The 11,470-nt window shown below is 41.1% G+C and overlaps 1 protein-coding gene across 1 annotated transcript; it reads right to left on the minus strand.

Moving 5' to 3' along the window:
* Positions 1 to 28: 28 nt before the first annotated feature.
* ercc2 (excision repair cross-complementation group 2) lies at positions 29 to 11,133 on the minus strand. The gene is made up of 23 exons (XM_010793617.1): positions 11,028 to 11,133; positions 10,581 to 10,680; positions 9,457 to 9,534; positions 9,292 to 9,354; positions 8,978 to 9,091; positions 8,567 to 8,683; positions 8,321 to 8,437; positions 7,870 to 7,993; positions 7,133 to 7,229; positions 6,465 to 6,598; positions 6,105 to 6,273; positions 5,855 to 5,973; positions 5,670 to 5,739; positions 5,153 to 5,222; positions 4,786 to 4,887; positions 4,541 to 4,604; positions 4,287 to 4,408; positions 4,002 to 4,094; positions 3,730 to 3,802; positions 3,524 to 3,594; positions 1,537 to 1,680; positions 1,165 to 1,308; positions 29 to 601 (listed from the first exon to the last, which is right to left on the minus strand). Exons 1-23 carry the CDS (start codon positions 11,030 to 11,032, stop codon positions 509 to 511), a joined length of 2,283 nt encoding a protein of 760 aa, XP_010791919.1. The 5' UTR covers positions 11,033 to 11,133; the 3' UTR covers positions 29 to 508.
* Between the last annotated feature and the right edge of the window lie 337 nt (positions 11,134 to 11,470).

Raw genomic sequence — 11,470 nt, forward strand, 5'->3', positions numbered from 1 at the left:
TTCAAACACTTTAATGAAAAGTCCTCTGTTAGATACAAACATTTATTTTCCGACATCCTGGTGGAAAACAGATACAAATATTCATGTTCAGTAAAAAATGGGACTGTACAGTTAGAGGAAACTAACAGTAGTTCTGTCTGTATGACAGACGCTTTATGACCGCAGTGACACCCAGAGGAATCTTGATTTGTAGTTAAAGAAACGTGTTGACCTACTAATGATGTTTAGACATCAAAAATCCTGAATCTCACTAAATGTGTTACGTTTGTATAAAAGACAAACACTCCATCCTATTTATTTTTCTTTTGTTTAGTGATGAGCTGATTTCCTGACCCTTAGTCTGAATGTCCTGATGTAGTGAACCCATAACAACCTGTGTTGCCTCTGCTGCATAGTTACAAAACAATCGTTTTATTTCTCTGCTTTTCAGGATGCCATTGTAAATACTGCTGATCCCATTATGGGTGTTGCCACGGTGATGACATTATCCACTGCATATATGCAACTCTCAGCTCTGATGAGCGATCTGACTGATCTTTTTCAGCATCTCCTCAGACTCCAGCTGCTCCAGAGTCAGCAGAGAGAGACCCAGCTGGTCCTCCTGCAGAGAGAGAAGACAGACAGGTGGACATCAGTGTGAGGATCAGACTTTCTGATCACTATTATCAGTGTCCTGCTTAATGACACTACTATGGATGTATGGTTCTGTTCTCTCTGCAGCTGTGAGTGACATAAGGGTTAGAGTAGAAAGCTGCTACATGTTCAAACTGCGTGGGATAAAGTAGGTAGTGAAATTACTGTTTTTGTAAGCAACAGTTTTTCAATCTCCTGTTTTTTGTATCTAAACGCAGTCAAAATGTACTTCTGATTAACTGGATAAGCACAAATGTTTTTCCCCTTTTAGTAAAATGTTGAGTGCAGTACAGTGTATACTCTTATTATTCTATTAAAAACCAGAGCAACAGCAGTGCAGGTAATCAGACAACTTTAAAGTACATGCATGTGCTCTCTGGGTTAAAACCCTGAGCAAATATATAAACTTGCTTCGTTAGAATCAAATAAATGCCCTTTATATGTAAGCTTACATTAGACATGATGACTACCCAGGACAGCAGCAAGACATTTCAAACACAGGTTTTGCTCTTGTGCAGCAGCGCGACTCACCTGTCTGAACGGCTGGGCCATCTGCCTCAGGAAGTGTTTGGAGAGCTGCACGGCCTCGTCCACAGTGAGGTTCAGACTGCCGTCGGTGATGTGCTCCTGGATCCAGCGAGGCAGCTTCCCACGTTTGTCTGCTCGTGCGTACCGCTGAGGAGGCAGACATCACATACCGTTTGATCTTTGCTTAGAGAAATAACCCACCAACTGCTCCAGTGAAGCTACTTCAACGCTAACATCAGAAGACTGTGGATGGACTGGGACAGGCCAATAGGTAATGTGCAGCACAATGTGCTGGGACATTGTATAATGTGTAGATACTCATGTCAAAGTATTGCAGGGTCAAATGAGAGAACACTGGGCAGAAGGATCACGTACCTTGTCAGCAAAGATCATGAGTCCGTAGTCGGTCTTGCCTCTGATGACTCGGCCCACACACTGGGCTGCGTGACGCATGGCATCGAACGTCAGGAAGTCATTCTCTCTGACCTGGAATTGATCCCGGAGGTACTCAAGCCGGGCCTGAAACCAAACACGAAGATGCAGAAAATATTATGAACCCGAGTCAAATCATGACTTCACCATCATGAAAGGGAACGGACATGGGATTTATAAAGGTACAATGAGCTCTGAAATGTAAATAAAAAGGGAAATCAACATTACAATCAAGCAGATTGCATATTTTGCAACTTAAACCTCATCACTTATTTAATGTTTCCAAGTTTTCAGGACCTGAAAAGTACCATTTTAGTTCAAGTTACAATTGTATTAAGTACACTTAACCATAAATAAGGCAGTCTAATCAACCAATCCTGAAGAAATAAAAATAGAGAGCATGGTGGTTTTGGAGGATGCAGTTCGGTGTGCTGTTGAACTGTATTACATTACACAAGAGATACCTTCATTGAGATTATCAGTGATGCAAATTAGTCGCTTTTCGGCGCCTCCCGCTTTTTTAACGCTGCTTTGGGTGACTTGTGTAATTCGTGGAGAACCGAAGAGTTTTCGTTTTGGGGGGGTGTGGGGGTCCGTCAGTTCGTCCGTTAGTCCGTCCGTTAGTCCGTCCGACTGACGGACAACTTCTCACTTCAAAAAAGAAGAAGAAATCTAGATCGCAAAATAATTAAACAAGCGAGTGCCTGTTTTTCCTGGCCAAGGACAGGTTCCTTGAACATAACACGAGCGTAACGTGTCTTCACGTGGTTATGTCTCGTCTGAAAGGAGTGTAGACTAGACTTGAGTGCTTACGGAGGGCACCGGAACGCCGCTCCAGCTCTTCAAATATTGCAGTACCCATAAGGAGCTGTACACATGCCGCAGTGTTTGCGTGGCTGTGTCTTTAGTTGTAAGCACAGTGGCGATCTGTTGTTATTAGCATCTGGTTAGCTAGCTATGCTAACGAATTTAAAGAGCTTTTCTACAACCAGGTGGAAGAGAGCTCTCTCCTGAGAGGCTCAAATAACCTCAGCTCAGTGAGGTTAAGGCACACCTTGATATGATCATTATAATTATTAATGAGACATTAGAGACTAAATGAAAAACAGGTATAAAATACTATATGACAGTAACAAAAAAGTTGTTAAAAATAACAAGAATAGAGTTTAAAAGGGGAGTGATTTGTAAAATATCCAAAAAGAAAAAGCTGCTTACAGTTCTGTTTCAAATGGGTGTTGAAAGATGTATCCATAGATCTCCTAATGTTGCTCTCAAAGTGCACCAGATTGATGCTTTTAACTTCAATATTTAAAAAAAAATCTTCCCGGGGGAGCATGCCCCCGGACCCCCGCAGAGAAGGTTAGGTCCCCCCAACTTAAATCATGTTCACATGGATACTAAGTACATTTGCACACATCTTGTGTCCATATCTTTCGGTTTTGGTGGTCATGCCACACCGTGCACATGCATGCATGCGCGAGTCACGGTAAGATATCTGGATTAAGAGGTTGCGTTTTCTTTGCACATCATGAAAGAAAGGCGAAATGAATTGTCTGTGATTTTAGTTTTTTTAAGCAGAGGTTGAGTTCAACAATTTGTAGGGACCTCGGAGGATGTTGTAAAAATTGAAAGGAAAAAGGTTCCCCACCCCTGCTGTAAATAATAATAAAAACCCTTGATTTATAACTTAAAATATCTGTCTCCTATTGATCTGAGTATATTATAAATAATAGCCAGTTAATTGAAGCATTATAGCACAGGCCTTTGTCAGATGGTATATTACGCTGTTTCTTTCTGCTTCGGATAGTTCTCTCTTTTTTCACCATACCTGTGTTTGCATCACTGGATTATAGAGGTGATACACCTAAGCAACAGAGTGTATGCTGACAGTGTGTGTTGGATGTTCATTGGTCGTAGAGACAGTTCTGACCTTCAGGATGCGGCTCTGTGTGTAAACATACGGCACCCCGAACATGATGACTGCACGCCCAAAATGGTGCACTGAACAGGAGACAGAACAGGAGTTATAGTTACAATGTTGGAAATACTTAAATCCACAAACTGAGATAAACCAAGCGTAAGGTGCATTACTAAATCTTTATCACTTTTGTAACCACAAAGAAATCTGTAGCATACCAAAGTCTATTCCCTCAGACACCTTTCCTCTGGCCACAGACAGCAGGATGGCTCCTCTGCCGTTCTCACAGGCCTGCACAGAAGATGAAACATTATCATGAGTTTGCTTTTATTCTTTCTTTACACTGCTAATGGGAAATAGTATAAATCACCACATTGATTATCTATTAGCATTTTAGCAACATTACATGTTTTTTTATCCCTCAAATACAGGTAGCTGTGGTTTATATAATAATAATAACAATAATAGGTAAGAGGTTAGCGTGTCTGACCTCCTGGTATTTTTCCAGAGCCATGCTGGTCTCTGCAGCGTCCGGAGTCTCGATGAAGATCAGCTTGTTCCTCTGGATGTTCTCCAGGATCCCCTGCAGACAAACGTCTTTTCATAATCAGATGATGACACTGTGCTCTCTTCTTTATACAAAGAGATCTGTCTGTGTGTGTGTGTGTGTGCGTGCGTGCGTGCGTGCGTGCGTGCGTGCGTGCGTGCGTGCGTGCGTGCGTGCGTGCGTGCGTGCGTGCGTGCGTGCGTGCGTGCGTGCTGTTTTTCTCCACACCTGTTCATACCACGACGCCACGATATTCTCCATGTAGACGTAGCTGGTGAAAAATGCCACGATGCCATCGGGAACGACCGCAGACATCTCAAGGAGTAGGTTGCCATAGTTACGAATCACAGCTAGTACAAACATTTTAAAATTAAATATTGTTTTAGCTTCAGTTTTCACTGAATAACATTGTATTATTTTGGTTAAATTATATAATTTGATGCTGTTTTTGGGCCAACGTGCTTTTATATACTAGTACCAACCGAAGTCTTCTCTGGTCTCAAACTTTGAGCTCAGGGCCACCTGATCGTTCCCCCTGCCAACAATCTGGGGAAGACAGAATAGAGGAAGAAAAGAAAGAAAATTCAGTAATACAATAGGAAATGATATGATTAAAGGTTTTTTATGACACAATTTGTCAAACTCAACCCTCGACTAATTCCATAATTTATTTTAGAATCCAGAGAAGTGAGTGCGTCTTTGTGTGTGTCTGACTGTAGTTACACACCAGAGGACAGAGGCAGGTCCTGGCCAGTGTCATGGTGAAGGATGCCATGGTAACAGGGCGGAAGTCGAGGATTTTGGGATAGATGTCCAGAGGAGAGAGAGTCTGGAGAGGTCAACCAGAAGGAGAGGAGAGTCAATATGAGAGCAGTATTCATTTATCCGTGCACACCTACAGTAAGTAGGGAACACAGACTTCATGTCATAATAATACAAATATATATATTAAGTGTGAATAAAAAATCAATAATTCTCTAACTGTGATATTTGGAAAAAATGTAATTAAAAGAAATGTATTCAGGAACAATAAAATGAGATGGGACTAAACAGGACTAAAAAGTGAGCAGAGATAAAAGCAGAGTATAACTCACCCCAGAGGTGATGATGACCGACTGAAACCTCTGGAACACTGGTTTGATGGCGATAGACGGGTCCATACAGCTGGGAGGAACACAGAGCACGTGTTAACCTGATGTTTCAAGGTTTATCAATCAGATTTAGGGCTGCATCGTCTCACATGTTTACACACTGTAACCTGTTATCAACTTATTAAAGATGACATCCAACTGCAATAGTCTTGTTGATTCTATTTCACACAGGCTATAGAATCTATACAGTACAACCTATTCATATCTCCTTGAAAAACAGAATAGAACCGAAGGAAGAGGAACTGATATGGATCCTTCTCCTAGGAAGGAGAAACAACATTATATAAATAAAACTACAGTTGTGTCAAATTGTAAAAAGAAAAGAAACTTCTTGGTCTTTGTTTCTGACATTTCTCAAAATTTGGCCAACTGCTCACAGCAAAACACAAAGTCTACCAACATTTGACCCATTTTCACAATCATCAGTGGATTACTTCGATAATGATTGAACTCTCCCCACCTGAAGTGCAGCACGGGGTTAGCGATGGTGGGAGTTCTGTCTTCAAAGGGCTCAATGATGATGGTGAAACCTTCAGAAAGAGAGAGAGAAATGCAAACAAAGCATTTGTTGAAACATAATATCACTTCACTGTGATATTGATAACAGTGTGATGTTCAGTAACACAAGGTAAAGTGTTTGAGCACCTTGGCTGTAGGTGCTGACTAGGGTAGCAAAGTTGGAGATGAGAGTAATAGCTGAGAAGTCTGCGATGTCTGCGATCTCCAGGGTCCGGAGCAGCGACTGTAACCGCTCTGCACAGAACCTGCAGACAAGAAATATTCAAGGTGTGGTCTGAGGAAACTGCTTTGGAAATGTTAGAGAATGAAAGTGATTGGTTCTGATGTCCAGAGCCTGTGTTTGGTAAGTTTGGCCAAAGAAAGGAATTTCACTGACCTGAGGGGCTTGCGGTCGATGCAGACTTTGTCGAAGATGTCTTTGAGGAACTGCGGGGTGCTCTCCTGCACCACATGATGGACCCTGAGACGGGACTTCAGATACTCCAGAAAACGTTTTAGGAAACGGACAAAGTGCTCTGCTGTGCGGATAGACCCAGGGACGGCCTCTGAGAGAGAGAGAGAGAGAGAGAGAGAGAGAGAGAGAGAAGGAGAGAGAGAGAAGGAGAGAGAGAGAGAGAAGGAGAGAGAGAGAGAAAGGGCAGGAGCCAACAGTTAACCTTTTACAGACTCAGTTTTGTGTTTTTTCTAGATTTAGGGCAATGAAAGGAGGAAGAACAAAAACGAAATCAGGCTTTACCTTGTAGGATTTCATCTGGTAACACAGGATTGGCGAGGTAGACGTCCGTTTCCCTGGCAACATTGGCTTCTTTCAGCCCTTCCACCAGCCGCCTGTACTCCATGTTCAATTTATTAGCGTCTGTCTCCTTTATACTGTCAGACAGAAAGGGGCAGGGTTCAAATTAAATACTTAGCATTTGTTTTACCTGTAGTTCTGATTACCAGGGGAAAAGTATACGTTCCTTATTTATCAGAAGGATATTGCCTTTTAGGACCTTTCTATTTAAAACCTGCTTTATTGCTGGCATCACTTTCGGGAAGGCTCTGTGACACAAGAGTTTCATCGGCATAACTACACTGTAGCTATGTTCGTACGACTAAATAAAGAACCTTGAACCTTTGTAATTATCTGTGTTTTTCAGTCATAAGGACACAACCATAGATAGAAATTATATTTTTAGGTGATACATATTCATACAATCATTCTGTGAGATAAAAGCCAACAAAGGGGCCAAAGAGCTGTGAAAGTGGGCTGACGTCTCTCCAAATGACAGTTGAGAAAGATGGTTGTTTCCTGAGGGGACTAGCAGACTCCGACATGAGGAAAGGTGGCAGTAGAAGGACGGTGGATGCCGCCCTCCATGAGGTCAGTGCGTCACTACACTGCCGACTGCATCAGGGTCTTACTTCTGGATGGTGTTCTGCAAAGTGTCCACATTGGCCTGGCAGCGGTCCAGAGTCCGTCTGGAGATGTTCACACTCATGGAGTCTATGCACACATTGTCTGAGGAGCAAAGGAAAGAGGAATATTGTTATATTATCATGTTAACTATATTAAATCCCTATTATATTGCTAGATTCACACAAACAACTGAATATGGTATAATGTCAATATTTATCTATTTATTATTTTCTAGGATAACATTTTAGCATTTTTTTTAATTAGGCACTATTTCCACCTCTATAGCATGATAACAAGCTTCAAAATAACTCATGTGAGAATATTCGTGATTATAAAGAAAATACACCAATCACCTTATTCTAAGTGTTTGTTTATTGCAATAAAATGATATATTGTTCCAACACTACAGACAACACTAAGTATCATTAATAATCACATTACATATTTTTCTGGTGAAAGCCTTTTTCCTCCTAACGTTGTCTTTAGATGCTCTTAGACATTATTATAATTCTAGTTGTATGTAGATAACATTTTATCTGTACTCATTTGAACCTTTATGATGCTACAACCCTCTTGTAATCAATAATGGCTTATCTTATTTATTTGGTTGTTTACATGATTACATTAGATATCTTCAATTGATACATCCATGTTCTCATTTGTAATAGTTTAGGAGCCGGATTAAGACTACAGCTACAGAACAAATGTATTGGATGGCTCGAAATGGGACTGTGACACTGACCTATGTTGTGAGCCTCATCAAACACAACCACAGAGTTCTTGGACAGCTCTTTGGACACCAGGTCAGCGATCTTCGGGTCCAGCAGGTAGTGGTAGCTGTACACCACGATGTTAGCGTGCAGGAGCTGAGAGGAGACACAGTCAGGGGAGAGGAAACAGATATGGGTTACTTCAGTACAGAGTAACTGTGACAGATTCTTTGCAGATAAGTGTGTCAACAGCAGTCAGCAAACATTGCTGGAGAGAAACATCCGACACTTTATTTTAAGCCAGTGGGTTTCTAAGCATCTTAAATGTGCACAACAGGGGTTATCAATAAAAGAAACATTCAATGAAAACTATTTGCTCGTTGGATAGTCGCTTAGTCCCCTATCAAACCCATTGGTAATGGCTTTCCTTTTTCATACAACAATACATGTTTCCTGTTTTCAGAATTTTGAAGTGCAATATACCGAGTAGCGTGCCAGATAATAAGGACACCATCCTTTCCTCCTCCCAAAGTCCTTCAGGTCGTCCAGGTTGTAGATGCCTGCAGGAAGAGGCACCTGTCGGCCGACGGCATCAAAGTCCTGCACACAGCAGGAGGAGAGGGGTGTCATTTATGATTTTGTACATCAACATTAACCTGCCTCGTTTACTTCCACTTTAGTTCAAAAATACCAGCTGGTCTAAACTGGGTGGATCCGGTGAATTTTTACCTCGTAGAAGCGGCACACAGGCACGCTGGAGTCGCTGTGGCGTTGGGCACGGATATACGAGGCTGTCAGGGTGTGGCACTTCCCATCAACCTCTTTGCCGAAGCGCAGAGCACTCACCTGGATAGAAGCAGACACGGCAATTATTGGCATATGAGCTGAGGTCCAATCACTCAAATGATTCCCAGTAAAGGTCAAACCTCAAGAATGCATCTTGTAACCCTATACTGAACAACACGCATTTTGATATGATTCCAACAACATTGATTGTCCCTTGAAACACTGGAAAATCACTGGAATGCCAATATTTCAAGGGAGAAAAACTAAACTAAATCTTTAAAGAGTTTTGAACATTTCTTTGTGCTTCCTCTCTTTGTGAGGGGAATGGCCCGTGTCCGGAGCAGCAGCTGTTACCTCAGGGTGGATACACAGGTTCTTTCTGGAGGAGAGGGCCAGAGCCAGGAAGTTGTTGCTTTCACCAGTTTGCTTGGAATAATACTCCATCAACTTCCGCAGCTCCTCCACGACCTGAAGAGACAGCAGATCAAATATACAATACAAGTTCTGTTTTTAACATCTTGCCAATAGTGTTTTTCATGTTTTTTTACTGTTTGATTTCAAAGGGGTAGGACAAGACAAATTGTTGTTGCTGGGATTAAACTTCAACATATCCTTGGAAATATCAATTTGACTTTCTGATGTGTGATTTTCTTTGGACATTGACTCACCTTTTCAATCTCTGGAACAGTCCTGGAGCAGTATATCAGCTTGGTCACTTCCAAAGGAAAGGCCTGAGAGAGAGAAAGTAACATATATCATTCTGTTCATGTGGCACTGGCTGCTGGGAAGGAAGAGTGGAGCACAGGAAGTCACTTGAACACAGCTAAACTCACCTTTTGGTAGGCAACAATGAGAGACAGCAGAGAGATAGTCTTCCCTGTCCCTGAAGGCATCTCCAGGACTCCATGACCCTGAACATAAAGAGCATGGGATGACAAACAAACAGACAAAGCGAACACTCTATGTAACTTTCCTCTGAATGATGTCGTAGAAAACAATCCCTCACTGACAACTATTGCAACTCCACCCTTTACACAAGCTCCATCAATCGCTGAAAGACAAACTGTGTACCCCTCGTTTTGCATATTTGATCTATAGTAGTTACACAAGTGGTGCAGGATGTATTTAGATCATTTACGTGAGGAAAGTAATAATACAAAATTGTTAAAATGCTTAATTACAAGTTAAAGTCCTCAATTCAAAACCTTACCAAGCATGCAGCTGTTATTAGCAAAATGTACTAAATGTGAGAAAAGAGAAAGTGTTTATTGTGTAGTAGAATGTTCTGCTTTACTTTGATGTTGATGCTTGATTATATTACATTACATTACAAGTCACTTGTATCCAAAGCGACTTACATACTCAATACTGTGGGAAATCCCCACAGGAGCAATTTGAGGTGAAGTGTCTCAGGGACACAACGACATGCTGACTGCAGTGGGGTCTGAACCTGTGACCCCCTGATCCGAACACCATCGCTCAACCCACTGCACCACACGCCACAATTCATATCACTGCCGAATGAATGATATTGTTGCATTTTACCACTGTCAAATCAAAAGGTTGGGCTTAGTTGAACTCCTTTAAATACTGTTGGGCAGTTGAACCTACAGTAATATGTCCTATTCTATAAAATCACTTTAGTTTGAAGTGTCGCTATTCTTTGAGAACCACGTATCTCTAAAAATCCTTTTTTAGAAAAACAGCTCTACAGTAAATCTGAAAAGAGACTCAAGCTGTCATATGTATTACAGTATTTCATTAAATGTGTTATGTTGCAACACTGTGACATTAAAGATACTATTTGTGTCACAACCTATATGTAAACTACATGCTATCATTGTTAACTTGGCGATGTTTTCTCATATGTGTGTATATTGCACTTGCCCGCGCGCACAGCTACAATGTCAATCATCCCATTGAATGTACTGTAGAATAACCCAACAGCAGCACCCACCTTAGCATCCAAAGTCCTCTTCAGCTCCAGCATGTAAGAGTACTGCTCAGGATATATGTAGTCATATGGAAAATACACCAACAGACCATCGATGTTGAGCCTGGAATCAAACAATAGAGAAGAACATGCTGAAGACTCAGAGCAGAGACACACACATCTGGATATGTAAAGCTCAGTAAAGCAGCTACAAGGTTATAACTAGACATGTGTATGAAGCTAAGCTAACATGGACGTTAGCTCTAAAATGTATTGCCGATTACACAAACATACCAGGCCAACTTTGATATGATAACCTGAAAACACTGCACCTGTGAGTGCCATGCGTTGTGTTCACTTAGCTAAATTATGTCAGACAATTTAGCTAGGTATAGTCTAACTTGATGCTATCAAGCTAGCCCGAACAGTCTTGCAGGAATGTGTTTCTTTTCAGTCCTAATAAACACTCACTTCATGTTTGTAAAGCGTGTATAAGCCTCTTCTCTTCAGTCACTATGGCTGTTTTGAAATTCTCATGTATAACTTTAAAAACAACAAATGATGGCTGTGATGGGCCGAAGCAAACCGGATGCAAACTATTCTTCTTCCGGTGTTCTTGTTCTTTCTGGCAGTTTTAACCGGGGTTTAAAAATGAACCCTACCATACGACCACTGGTTGCTGAATAGATGACTTTATTATTTGTGCAGTTAAAGTTTACCATGACAAGTAACTCCTCACCTGGACTCATTAATATTTTGACATGCTTTTACTTTATTGTTTTATTGGCATTTTCTTGCATTTTGCACTACTTGGCTTGCAAATATGTATATTTTTACATCACAAAAATGATTTTATTTTAATTTAAGTATTGACTATTGTTGATAATTAATGTATAATTTATTTTTGCTCTGTA

The sequence above is a fragment of the Notothenia coriiceps genome, unplaced genomic scaffold (genome assembly GCF_000735185.1).
Source record: "Notothenia coriiceps isolate Sejong01 unplaced genomic scaffold, NC01 NC01_scaffold00037244, whole genome shotgun sequence".
Classification (NCBI taxonomy): Eukaryota; Metazoa; Chordata; class Actinopteri; order Perciformes; family Nototheniidae; genus Notothenia; species Notothenia coriiceps.